We start from the raw sequence: 13,408 nt of genomic DNA, 5'->3' as shown, positions 1-13,408 counted from the left end.
CTGACATCTAATCGCATTTCCTCAGCACAGGCTTTCTCCTCCTCCTGGAAGCTGGGGCTGGGGGCTGGGGCTGAGCAGGAGCCGAGGGGCGGAGAGGTCGCAGGGATGGTTGCCTGCCTCTCACCCAGAGCCGCCCACACAGCGGGATCTGGTTTTCGCATTTGGAGACAGACTGGGCTCCCTGGTGCCAGACTGAAATGTGCAGTGGCCCCACTTCCTTGGACTTTCATTCATTCTTTTAATAAAGTCATTCATTCAGCCAGTGTTTGCTGAACACCTACCACGCGGCAGGCTCGGGGCCCAGCGCAGCAGCACCTCCACTTGCCTGGGGGCTGGCAGGGGGCGGAGGGAGCCTTCCCCACAGACAGTGCTGTTTAGGCAGCAACCAGAGTGAGCCAGGCGTTGCCCAGAACACAGGGGAAGGAAGTATGTTCTTGCAGGGGAGGTGGGGGGCTCTGAGACAGTGGTGGAGACTGGGGTGGGTGGCACGGGCAACAGGGCTGGGGATAGGTAGCCCAGTAGTCTCCTTAGGAGCTTGGACTTCCCCCTGCGGCTGTGGGTGCCTTAGAAGGGCTTAAGCAGAAGAACATGACCAGAAGTATCACTGCAAACAGCAGAAATGGGCTCCGGCCAACTTAAGACAAAAAAGAGGTATCTGGAAAAGTGTGAGGGAGCTTCCAGATGGAAGGAAATGTGGGGCAGCCAGGCCTCGGAAGTCCGGGACCACCTGGCAGCCTCTCTCTGAGGTGCCATCTCAGCACCTCCGGGTCTCATGCCTGCCATCCCCATTCTCCAGATTCTAATTCCCGGGAGAAGAAAAGTGTAGCATATCCATCGGTGGACTACCACCTGCCTAGCAACCAAAGGAACCAGCCACTTGACACAACACGGCCACATCTCAAGGACCTTCCGTTGTTGAAGCGAAAGAAGCCAGACCCTAAAGAATGCACGATTCCGTTTGTATGGGGTTTTAGAATAGGCCAAGTCAGACAGATGGTAGAAATCAGAACAGTGGCTGCCTCTGTTGGGGGGACTCACTACAAAGGGCACAAGGGAACATCCTTGGATGATGGGGATGCTGTGGTGGTCACACAGATGTGTGCACTTCTGAAAACTTGTCAAACTGCACTTTAAAATCTGTGCATTTTGTCATATGTGAATTATATCATGATGAAAAAATAAAAAGGAAGTAAACGCTGTTCTTTCACTGACAACACATCAATCAGTCAATCAATTAATCAAGTCATTAGTCCAGGGAGAGAGAGTCTGCATGGGTAGCTCACACACCCCCATCATTCTTTGGCCAGGGGATAAGGGGGCACCCTGCCAGACAGTTTCTCCAAGACCTCTTATAACAAGGGAAGGTAATTTCCCGAAGGCCAGCCAAGGAATGCGGAGAAGGCAAGATCAGCTTTGCCTTGGGAGCACTGATAGAGATGGTCCTGGTCTGTTCGCTTCAGGTGTGAAACAATGTAATCAAGTAGAAACGAATGTTAGTTTCCTTAGTCTGGCCACCAAGGAAACCATGTGGGGCAAAAGCAGGCAGTGAAAAGTGCATGTGTGCTGGTGAAGTGTGAAACTTATCTGCAATGGCTAAACCTTGGGTTCTCTCACCTCTTGCCACCCGTGGACCCATGACTCAAGCAGCAGAGTGCACTGGTCCCTCATTCTGGGCTCCTGAGCACCCTGGGAGAGGGCCAGGATGAAAGTGGTTGGGAGTTGGGGATTATACTCATGGAGACTTTTCTCCAAAGTTGCTGCCTCAGAGAAAAGAAGTATGGTCTCCTTGAATCAACAACTCTGGCCTCTCAAAAAAAAAATCAGAGACAAGTGCTGATCACGTGGTCCATCAGCTGTTGGACCCTCTCCTTGTGCTGCTCAACATACGCGCTCATACGCCTGCCTCCCTTCAGGGCATTTAAACCACAGCTGCCACCAGATCCCCTGCTGAGGGAGCAGGCCTTCTCCTTTTCGTTTTCCCTGCTCTGGGGACCCAGGAGGTCTGCACCCACCTCTTCTCCCCAGCCGGTGCCTCCTGCCCCAGCCCATGGGGACGCTCGTGGCCAAACTGCTCCTGCCCACCCTCAGCAGCCTAGCCTTCCTCCCCGCTGTCAGCATCGCTGCCAAGAGGCGGTTCCACATGGAGGCCATGGTCTATCTCTTCACCATGTTCTTTGTGGCGGTAAGTCTGGGGCCTTGGGGGAGGACTCACACAGGGCACTCTCCTCGAGTCAGAGGAGAGGGGCCGTCTCTCCACCACTCTCTTGCATTGGATGATGAAGAAAAGTGATTTGGAGGTGAAAGAAAGAGCCCAGAGACCAGGAGAGAGGGTTGGGGGGCCCCCTCCTCCTCTCTGGACCTCAGTTTCCCCATCTGTGCCAGGAAGTCACTCTGGGATTAGTGTGAGTGAGACCAAGACCATCCCAGGCCGCCGGTGGCCCCAGCTTCCCCTCCCCCACCACTCTCCCAGCTATACGCAAAGGGCAGCCGAGCGGGGAGGAGCGGGGTGAGCCAGGCCCAGGAGGGGGTTGGGGGGGTTTAGGGAATATGTAGGGCCCTGGTGAATCTGATTCCAGAATTCTGGAGCTGGCCCGAGTTCAGGAAGGCCTGCTCACATTTGCTTGTCTCTCCCTCTTGGGGCCTACGTCTCTGTCTCTGGGTCCTTTTTTCTCTTTCTATTTATATGTCTGGATGGCTGCCTCTTAGCTCTCTCTCTCTCTCTGCCCCTCTCTCAGCCTCTCTCTGGGTCTCGTTCCCTGTGTTTCTCTGTTGGTTCTCTCTGCATCTGTCTTTTTGTTCATTCTCTCTCTGTGTCTGGTTCTCTGTCGATTTCTGGAACTATATGCCCATGGAATTTGCTCTCTTTGGTCTCTTGGTCTCTCCCTCTCTATCTTTGTCCCCCTTACCCTCCATGTGTCTCTCTGGCTCTATCTACCCATCCCTCTAGCTTCTGTCTGTCTGTCTATCTACCTACGTATCTATGTAGCTAGCTATCTGGTCAATCATCTGTCTACCTACTCAATCATCCACCCATCCATCCATCCATCTATTATCCACCCATCCATCCATCCGTCCATCCATCTATCATCCATCCATCCATCCATCCATCCATCCATCATCCATCCACCCATCCATCCATCCATCCATCTATCATCCATCCACCCATCCATCCATCCACCTATCATCCATCCATCCATCCATCCATCCATCCATCCATCCGTCCATCTATCATCCATCTATCATCCGTCTATGTCTTAGTGCCTTCCTGCCTTCCTGTCTCTGCCTCCCTCTGACCCCCCACCCGCCCTCACTGCTGGACTCCCAAAGTGGCCCCGCTCTCTCTTTCTCCGTCATCTTCCGTCAGGCTCATCCTTCATTTAAGCCCAACTCCCCATGAGAAGCATGCGCTGGGGAGGTGAGCATTCCCCCAGACTCCTCATGTGGCAGTACCAGATATGTGAAAAATCGCATGCCTCCCGCCCCGGGCCCACCTCACTGCCTGGCAGCAGGGCCTCTAGGGGTGAGTGTCAGGGTACGAGAAGCAGCCCTGGGTGGTGAAGTCTGTGAGCACACACTTATTTACAGACTCGTGTCCACGTGTCACGCCTGCATCCTGGCTGGCCGAACCCAAGCCCACCTGCGATGGGAGAAGCTGCATGCACATTTGGGCTGGTGCTCCCGTAGGCAGCGAGGACCTGGGGCAGGCTGGATCCTTTGAGGAACCGGATTCCCTGGGGCTTCAGTGTCCACCTCTGGGTGGGAGAGACCTTAGTCACAATGGTGCTGGCCACGAGCCAGTGTCCAGGCTGGGGGCTAGCTGGGTCCTCTATGAGCACTATCTGATTTAGTGTTCTCAGCTCTCCCACGAGCCTGGGATCGTGATTCCCATTTGGCAGATGAAGAAATTGAGTCACGTGCATCCCTGTAGGCCTCAGACGCACACTGGAGCTCCTGGCTCCCTTAAGGCATTTTGTCGAATGCCGTCTCATTTGCTCCTTGCGGGACCCTGGCTTGGGTGAGGGCTAGGAAGTCTACTTGACAGACAAGAAATGAGGGCCAGAGCGGACACGGACTTCACTGCGGGTACAAGGGCCTTAGGGTGGGGAGAGGAGCCAGGGCTCTTGTCCCCAAGCCCATGTTAGGCCTAGCCCAGGAAACCACAGGCACTGCCCAGCCACCCCTCCCTGCCGAGGCTGGGCCGGCCCCACAGCTGCCTCCGTGCCCGGCCTCGGAGGCCCACCCAGCCCTGCCCCACCCTGCCCAGAGTGGCAGGGGCAGCTGCCTCCTGTGACAAATGTCCTCCGGCCTCAAAGCCACACCCTGCCCCTTTCTCCCAGAGCCCCCAGAGGCACCATCACAAGTTCTGCCTCCCACATGGCTTCTGTGTTCCCACCAGGACCCTCCTGTGACAACTGCTGTTTCTGTGCTGGACCCTGTGCTATGTGCTCTGTCACATGGAGTCCCCTGGCCCACCCCAGAGGGTATTCTCCTCCCTGACTGACAGAGGGGGCCCTGAGTGGTCAGCCACTTGCCTGAGCTCACACGGCAAGGACCTGTTAGGTCGGCCTCCGGAGGCTATGCTCTCTCCTGCCAGCCCCCCGGCTGCACCCAACCCCCGCCAGCACCCTCACTGGGCCCGGTCGGCCCCCTGCATCAGAAGACGGAGGGAGGCCTCGCAGGCACAGAGGCCCGGTGCCGATCGCTGCTCTGCCCCACCTCCTTGGCAGGTGGTGTTTCTCTGAATCTCACCTTCCCCTCCTGTCCAACAGAGATGAACTGAGGACCTGGTGGGAGAAGCCCCTCCTGGAGCAGCTCTCCTTCAAACAGCCCCACACCCTGCCTCCTTGACCCTGCATTCACACAGCAAACGCTTATTGAGCACCGACTGTGAGCCAGCTCTACGCTAGCCGGGAGCTGGGGTCACGGCTGGGACCAGACAGAGATTATTGCTGCTCTTGGTGGGGGCAGGGCACAGACAGTGCCCAGAATCTCATAGGGATTAAGTCTGTAATCACACGTGGTGATCTGCGCTGCAAAGGAGAGGCATAGGGTGCAGAGACAGCAGATGGTGGGGCTCAAGTGGGGGTGAGGGAGACGTAGTTCTAGAAGGAGCCAGAGGGCAGGAGAAGAACATCTGTGTCATTTGTAGGGCCTGGCTCTGCCAGCCAGAGCCATGGGGAGCAAGGGTCCTCCTCTCTCCCACAAAGATCTGAGCACCTTGATCAGGACCCACCTGAAGCTTCTCTTTCTCGAGCTAAACAGTGGTGTCCACCACCTGGTTGCTCTCTGCTAGCCTCTTCTTTGCCACTGTCACTTCCAAGGATGCAGCATCTGAAGCCCAGCACAGTTCTCTGGGTGGGTCTGACCTGAACAGAGGGAAGCAAGCCCATCTCTTCCCTTGTTCTGGACACTATACCTCCATTAATGCCTCCTAGGTGTCCCTTGGCTTTAGGTCACATTCAGTAGTGACCAGTAGGAGCTCTAAACTGACCCCGACTTGCTCGATCGCCAGGTGACCCCGGGATCCCGTTCCCCCTGCAACGGCCCTGGCACCTCCAGCTGAGGGCTGCTCTCCTGCACGCCTCCTCCCCCTGCCGAGCAGGGCTCACCAAGAGCCGATTGTGTGGGTTCCCGACTTGTTTACACCTGCTGAACTTGTCAAAATAATTACGTCGTGTAATTAAATATTACTTAAGATGACGACATGTGTGAGCGAAAGGAGGGAGTTGTTGTTGTTGTCTGTAAGAAATGAGTTGACTGCTTTGAAAAGAAGGCATTTTGCTTTAAAAATCGCTGTTAAATTAGGTATTGGGGAACCCACTGTAAGAACTTAGGGGAGAGATGGGCTGAACTCAGATGGCGCGTGCAGCACTGCGCGGGGGCCCTGCGATCTTCCCTCACTCTAGAGAAGCTCCAAGTGTGAACCTCTAAAAAGTGCAAATCTCCCACCCCAGCCCAGACCTGCTGAGTCAGCAACTCTCAGGGTGGACTCAGCAACCCAAGTGCACGAGCCCCCAGGGTTCTGATGCCCAGTCGTCAGAGGGGTAAACTGTGGAAGAGGAGGCCCCACGGGCCCCTGGAGAGCAGACTGGCACCCAAAGAAAAGGCTCTGGGCTCAAGCCAAAGGCTGGCAGAGGAATGCTCATGGACAAGCCTTCAGGAAACCCAGGTGTAGAGGGAATGTGTCTATCACATTTTAGGGTACCCCACCTCACGGGCTCCGTCTGAGTGACACCCAGCCTCCATCCACAAGACCCGATGAGGGGGTAGTCAGCAGTGACCCCTTGTTCAGATGCGGAAACTGAGTCAGGAAGCCATTAAGTGACTTGCCCCGGGTCTCGCAGCTAGTGAGTGCCTGGCTGGCTGGGGGCCGTGGCTCCAGCACCCCCCTGCACCCCCGCTGACCGTCTGTGGGTTTCCGGCAGCTCTACCACGCCTGCGACGGGCCCGGCCTTGCGGTGCTCTGCTTCATGCGTCACGACATGCTGGAGTACTTCAGCGTCTACGGGACGGCGCTGAGCATGTGGGTCTCCCTGATGGGTAAGTGGCCGCCCCTGGGAACCCTGCAGACATACACCGGCCCACCCCAGGAGGAGCCAAGCCAGCTGACTCTGCACCCCCACCCCTCATCTGAGAACCTCCTCCCCTCTCCCGGGGTTCAGAGCCGAACGTAATCTATGAGAAAGAGTTGTCCAAATCTTGGATGCCCCCATTCCCATTTTTCACATCCTTTTAAAATTACACGTTTAGTGAAGGCTTGCTGTGACGAGTTTCCCAGCAGAGGCAAACAGAGAGACGGGTGGGCGTGCTCTGCCCGCTCTCTTTCCCTGGAGACCCGCTGCCGACAGTTCAGGGTTGGCCCCCCAGGACCTTTCCTGAAGCTCGTACCAGCATTCACACACACAGTTTTCAGCTCGGGCCTTGAAGACGGGATCATTCAAAAGCCTCTTGTTCTGTAGCTTCTTTTTCACTTGCCCTTGTCTCATGGCAACGTCGGGACGCACTGTCCCCATCACACGGGGGCTCCCTGCTATTCCACCAGGCCCTGTCGAGGACCCAGATCTGTCTCCCATTCTATTTGTACATCTTTGTGTCCGCATCCCGGCGGTCCTACGGAATAGTCATTCCTAGTCACTCGTGTATTGATCCCTTATTAAAGCCGCTTCCTGCTGGCGTATGCCAGGCTGCTCTGCCCGTGGGAAAGCAGCAGCCTGCCTTTCCTTTAAAACCAGCTGCAATTCAGACCTCTCCGTGACCAGGCGGGACCTTGGGGTCCCACTGGTTCAGGGGACACCACACCTGGGCCCCTAAGGGATGCCTCCTGGGGGAGCAGCGGCCAGGAGGGGCAAGAGAGGCCATTCACCTCTCCCAGTTTCTCTCCCGGGCCCCTGCAGCTCTAGCTGACTTCGACGAGCCCAAGAGGTCGACTTTGGTGATGTTCGGCGTCCTGACCATCGCCGTGCGGATCTTCCACGACCGCTGGGGCTACGGGGTGTACTCGGGCCCCATCGGCACGGCCGTCCTCATCATCACGGCAAAGTGGGTGCGTACCCTGTGAGCCTCGACAGATGGGGCACCCCTCCCGACAGTGACTCCTCCGGCCTTGGGGTCTCCACTTACCTCCTGCCTCATGGGCGGGCGGGCTGGACAGAGGGCTTCAGCTAAAACATGTAGAAAATGACCATTGGGTGCCCAAGCCAGGCAGACCCAGTTTGTATCATGTCTGTACTCACTAGCTCTGGCTCTAACCTGAGTTACTGGACCTCTCTGTCTCCGTTTCCATATCTGTAAAGTGGGTAATACAGTAACAGTCCAGGACCGACCTCATAGGGTTGGCTCCAAGATTAATTGAGATAATGCATCTTAAGTCCTGCGCAGAACCTGGCTTCTAATGTGCTCAACAAATACGAGCTATTTTATTATTATTATTATTATTATTATTATCATTATTGTTGCTGTTATTGAAGAGAATGGCTGCTTTAGAGATGCAGTATCAATTGGAAATGGACTGGGTTAATCTGGGAAGACTTCCTGGAGGGGGTGAGCCTTGGGTTTACTTCTAATGGGAGGGAGGATGTGGTGTGAGGTGGACAGGAAAATGGAACTGCTCATGAGCACTGAAGCAGCCTGAGCAGAGGTTTCCAACACTGACGGCCCGTTGCCGGGCACTAGGGGACCTGGCACCCACAAGGCCCTTTACATGTGGTCCCCAAGCCTCCCCGCACCCTCTGACATACCAAAGCTTTCCTGACTGCAAGGACCGAACCCGACTCAGACCAGCCCAAGCGAAAGAGGGATGCTGCATCAGGATGGAGCCAGGGGCATTTCCCAGGACCCCAGAGCACGGGAGGAGCTGAGCCTGGCAGGGACCAGAACAGAGACTCGGAAAGAGGAGGGCACTCCTCAGGGAGAGGGATCCGGCTGGGCAGGTGGTGTGGAAGGCACCCACCAACCCATTTTAGAGGCTCAGGAGGGAAAATCAAGTTCTGGTGGTGAACTTTCAAAACACACTCCACTCCTCTCCACACCCGGGGAGTAGAGGATTTGTTTTGCCATTTGGTTAATGAAGAAACTACAGCTCAGAGAGGTCAGTGACTTAACGAGAAGTCACAGCAGGACAGCGCCAGGCCAGGCCTCGACTTTTCAAGCAAGAGAAGGGCAGGAGCCTCTTTCCCACTCCAACTTAGGGAAGCAAAGCCGGCCCTGGGCTGACCCGGGAGGCGCCGGAGCCGCCTGTGAGAGGGGAGGAAGTGCTGGGTCTGCCTCGTCTGGACCCAAGGAGGGACCCCGTTGATTAACATGCTGGAATGCGTAAACACAGGGAGCCCTGGGTCTGATAACTCGCTCCTCCCGGCAGGAAGTGGGAGAAAGGCCCCTTGTTCTGCCCTGGAGGCTGCTCCTCCTACAGATCTTGGCTGCCTCTGAATCTGGGCTGGACTTTAATTAGCCAGAATAGCAGTCACTCACTAACGTCCCCACGAAGTGCCACGGGGACTTCCACGGCCTTCGGGCTGTGGATCTGGCCACCAGAACCGAGAGGGCTGCCTGGCTCCCTACATCTGGGGCTCAAATCATGTTTTCTAGACCATTGAACGTGGAGTTTATTTTGGATTTTCAAGGACAGTTGTTTCCTGGAATGAGGGTGGATTTTTCTCCTGGAGGCTCGTCCCTCCTTGAGACAGGGCTGGGACCAGCAACCCCCAGGCAGAGGAAGCTGGGAGAGGTGGGTAAGGGGGGCTGCAGGGCAGGGCCAGGCCAGGGCGTGACCTGGGGCAGGATTCTCCCATCTGAAGGTATGGGTTGGCCAGAGGAGGGCTTCCCGGGCAGCGGCCGCCCACATCCGGGGTCATACTAGCCCACACACACCACCCACACTACCGCAGGTCCTGATTCCTCATCGGCAATGGCAGATTCCAGAAAACTGAAAAACGGACGTTATTTCATCATTCATTTGGTGGCAAACCCTGCCCTGACCCAGCACGAGGCTATGCATGGTCTTTGGGTGCTCCCCAGGCAGGCTTGTGCAATTAGGGGGTGCCACCCCAGCGTTGTGGCCCCTACAATACTTGACCTTGCTGAGCCCACCACATCCTGCGCCCTGAAACACCGCATCACCAAGGGGTCAAGTTTTCAGGATGTGGACCCGCGTTCACTTCATCTTTTTGTGTACGCGAACCCATTTTCTTAACCATAAATCCCACCTGAGCCTCACTCTAAGCATCAGTATCTGAGAAACCACAGGTTTAGCAGCTGGTCAGGTGTGTCTAGTAAATATGATGATGAGTCCATTACCTATGAAATCGACGAACGGGTCTCGCGGATCACCATGCAGGCACCCCGTGGGCCACTCTGGCGGGCGGGTCCAGCTCTCCAACACCCCTTTGCTGTAAATAATCAGCACGTCCAGTCCTCCCAGGGCTCCCCTCTGGCTGGGAGAGGAAACGGGGCCTCTTTACATCCCAAAGAGGCAGGGAGGGGCAGGGGGTCCTCATGGGGCAGACTGGCCCAAGGGGTTCCCAGCCCAGTCACCCAGGCTGGGGTCGCTCTCGGGTCCTGCAGCCGGAGGGCCGGGCCCGTCAGAGCATCTCCCTGAGCCCCATCCTCCCCCGAGGATGGCCAGGGTGCGAGTGCCCAGGGCCCCCTGGAGCCAGCTCAGGGCGGCAGTTCCCCGTGCTGTGACCTAAGAGCTTCTCGTCAACATCCTCCCCGCAGCTGCAGCAGATGAAGCAGAAGAAGAGTCTGTACCCCGACAAGAGTGTCTACACCCAGCAGATAGGCCCCGGGCTCTGCTTCGGGGCGCTGGCCCTGATGCTGCGCTTCTTCTTCGAGGTACCGGGTCTGGAGGGCGGGGAAGCGGCCTGTCCACAAGGGGCCCCTTCAGCCCTGGTGCTCTCGTCTGGGGGTGACAGGGCGCTCTCTCGGGGAGGCTCCTGCGGGTGTCAGGGTGCCTCCCTCCAATCACAGCATGGTCCGTCCCCAGCACCACCGGCATCACTGCCTGTGTGGAGCTGGGGGCACGCAGAAAGCTTGCGTCTGAGATGAGGTACACGGCCCAGAGGGGCCTGGGGCTGAAGCCTGCACCTGGAGGAGGGAGGAAGGGAGAGAAGGAGGAGAGAAAGGAGAGAGGGGAGAGGGAGAGGATGGAGGAAGGGAGGAAGGAGAGGAGGAGGGAGGAAGAGGGGAAAGTAGGAGGGAGAGGAGGATGGAGGAAGAGAGAGAGGGAGGAGGGAAAGGAGGAAGGAGAGGAGGAGGGAGAGAGGAAGGGAGGAAGAGAGAGGAGGAGGGAGAGAGGAAGGGAGGAAGAGAGAGGAGGAGGGAGGAAGAAGGGGAAGTAGGAGAGAGAGAGGAGGGAGGAAGAGAGAGGGAGGAGGGAAAGGAGGAGGGAGAGGAGGAGGGAGAGAGGAAGGGAGGAAGAGAGAGGAGGAGGGAGGAAGAAGGGGAAGTAGGAGAGAGAGAGGAGGGAGGAAGAGGGGGAAGTAGGAGGGAGAGGAGGATGGAGGAAGAGAGAGGGAGGAGGGAAGGGAGGAGGGAAAGGAGGAGGGAGAGAGGAAGGGAGGAAGGGATGTGGGAGGCAGGAAGGGAGGCAAGTAGGAAGGAGCCCCAGCCTCATTGTCAAAGGCCCAAGGAATGGCATAGACTTTCCGTGCTCTCGGGATTTGGTGGTGGGAAAGACCACCGTGGGCTGACGGTGAGGGGAGGCTCCTTGGAGGAGGCACTTGGCCAGACTCTCGAGGACCAGTGGGGTTGCTGGGGAGGAGGCCTATGGACCTGGCACGCGGCAGAGGCAGAGAGTAGCGGGGGGCCAGTGGAGGGGCTTGGAGAGGAGGGGAGGGGGCTGAGGCCGCAGACTGACCCCCTGCCCCCGCAGGACTGGGATTACACCTACGTCCACAGCTTCTACCACTGTGCCCTGGCCATGTCCTTCGTCCTGCTGCTGCCCAAGGCCAACAAGAAGGCCGGAAGCGCGGGTCCCCCGGCCAAGTTGGACTGCGCCACCCTGTGCTGTGCTTGTGTCTGACTTTGCAGACCCTGCCCCTCCAGGCCCTGCCCTCCCCCAGCTCACACCTGCAGAGTCCTCCCGTCCTACCCCACCCTAGGGCATCCAGGAGAAACGCCCCTTCTCAGATCCTGAGACGTCCCCGGGGACTTGAGGAGCACCTCACTGAGTGCTCCTTGAGAACCCACTTCTTAGGCTTCTCCTGGGTGCTCAGCACCACGCTGGAAGGAAGAGAACTTCCTCCCCTCTCCTGGGCCATGGCCACGACGGATCCGTGTGTCCGCAGAACCCTGGAGCCAGCGTCTGTCCTCGCCGCTCCCCTCCCTCCTCACCCAAAAGTCCTAGCCCAGTCCCCGCCACAGAGGGCTCCGCCTGCCACCCTGGTCCCGTGTCCTCCCCACGCTGTCTGTTTTCTCCTGGAAACTGCTATCGCCACTCCTGTCTCAGGCCCGCAGGCTGGGGGCGCACCCATTTAGGGAGCTGGGCCAGGGGTCCAGCTCTGTCCCTGGCTCAGGCCTGCCTGTCTCTTGGCCACCCATCCCCCTGGATTCAGCCGGGCCCTGAATCAAGCCGTTTCAGTAACAAGAACCACTAAGATGCTTCTCTATTTATTGACCTTACTTTGTGCCCAAACGCTTTACACGTGTCATTTCATCTCATTCTTAAACCAAGTCTTCGAGCAAAGCGTGTCATTTCATCTCATTCTTAAACCAAGTCTTCGAGCAAAGCGTGTCATTCCCATTCTACAGACAGAAGCCTGAGGCTTGGGGTAAACTGCTTGTTCAAGGCCCAGAGCTGGGGAGAGCAGAGCCAGGCCGCAGCCCACGGTCCACGCGTCCCAGGGCCGTGCCGGGCCACCTCACTCTGGAGCTGACCGTGCACAAGGCGTGAGCGCCTGCGTTGGTCCTTGGAGCACTCTGCCGGCTTCCAGCCCTGCCCTCGGCCCCCCAGCCTGGGAAGGTGGGTCGGGGCGAGGGGACCTCGAGCAGAGGCCACGGGCCCGCACGCTGGGCTCAGGGGCGGTCAACCTGCCCCGGCCAGAGCCTGTCTGCACCGGGCCCCGGGGGGTGGCAGGAGCCGGCCTCCCAGACATCACCTCACAAACCTGAACCTCCCCCGCAGCCCAGCCTAGCCCGGCTTCCGGAACGATCTGGGCACATCTGTCAGGCAGGAAGTTACCTACACCTGTCTGGGGCCTGTTTGTGTTTCCAGACCGTGCAGTAACCCACGTCCATGCCCACCACATGGGGTGGCCCGTTATTCGTCCTAAAGTCACCCCTTGCACACCTCAGGGGCTGGGAGAGAGCTGGCTCCAGCACCCGGGGCTGGGGACAAGGGGAGCCCCTTGGTCAGGTGCCCCCATCTGTCAGCCCCCTTGACTGCCCAGAGGTACCGAGTCACGGGGCCTGGACACCCACAGCCTAGCCCTGGCTCGGCCCCTTTCTGTCCCCACAGCCCGTTAAAGACAGAGCAGCCCGCTCGGCTCCTCACACGGGCGCTCGGGGTCTTCGCCAAGCCCTGGGGGCAGGAGCACGTCATCGCTCTGCTTTCCAAGCCAGGAAGCTGAGGGCCATCACCCCCACCCCCCCACACGTGTCCCCATCATAGAGCAGAGGGCGTGGTCACGGAGGGGCCTCTCTCCAACCCAGCCCTGTGCCCTGGAGGAGGGCAGGGGCAGGCATCTCCTCCATTGGCTTCCGGTCTGGTTGATGAGGTGCAAGCACATACACGCACACGGCACATGTGTGTACACACATGCTTATATATTTGCACACACGGGAACACACCACACGTGTACACGCACACGCCGTGAAGAGACGGGGCATCCTGGAACTGGCGTCTTCCCCTCTGGCCCCTCACCCAGCTCCACAAGAGGAGACTCATAAGTCTCAGCACCAGGAGGTAAGGAGA

The 13,408-nt window shown here is 57.9% G+C and overlaps 1 protein-coding gene across 1 annotated transcript; it reads left to right on the top strand.

Annotated features, from left to right (window-relative positions):
* The first annotated feature begins 2,032 nt into the window (after nt 1–2,032).
* MYMK (myomaker, myoblast fusion factor) lies at nt 2,033–11,518 on the top strand. Its single transcript, XM_058524794.1, has 5 exons — nt 2,033–2,182; nt 6,426–6,540; nt 7,395–7,543; nt 10,213–10,329; nt 11,369–11,518. The coding sequence occupies exons 1-5, from the start codon at nt 2,048–2,050 to the stop codon at nt 11,516–11,518; spliced, it is 666 nt and encodes a 221-aa protein (XP_058380777.1). The 5' UTR covers nt 2,033–2,047.
* The last annotated feature ends 1,890 nt before the right edge of the window (nt 11,519–13,408 follow it).

The sequence above is a fragment of the Diceros bicornis genome, chromosome 28 (genome assembly GCF_020826845.1).
Source record: "Diceros bicornis minor isolate mBicDic1 chromosome 28, mDicBic1.mat.cur, whole genome shotgun sequence".
NCBI lineage: Eukaryota > Metazoa > Chordata > Mammalia > Perissodactyla > Rhinocerotidae > Diceros > Diceros bicornis.
This window is presented reverse-complemented; position numbering and strand designations above follow the sequence as displayed.

Bases quoted from the DNA above. Each gene is read 5' to 3' on its own strand.
- MYMK (XM_058524794.1), top strand. From the start codon at position 2,048: ATGGGGACGCTCGTGGCCAAACTGCTCCTGCCCACCCTCAGCAGCCTA. The intron at 2,183-6,425 runs GTAAGTCTGGGG...GGTTTCCGGCAG, and splicing joins TCACCATGTTCTTTGTGGCG to CTCTACCACGCCTGCGACGG. The intron at 7,544-10,212 runs GTGCGTACCCTG...TCCTCCCCGCAG, and splicing joins TCATCATCACGGCAAAGTGG to CTGCAGCAGATGAAGCAGAA.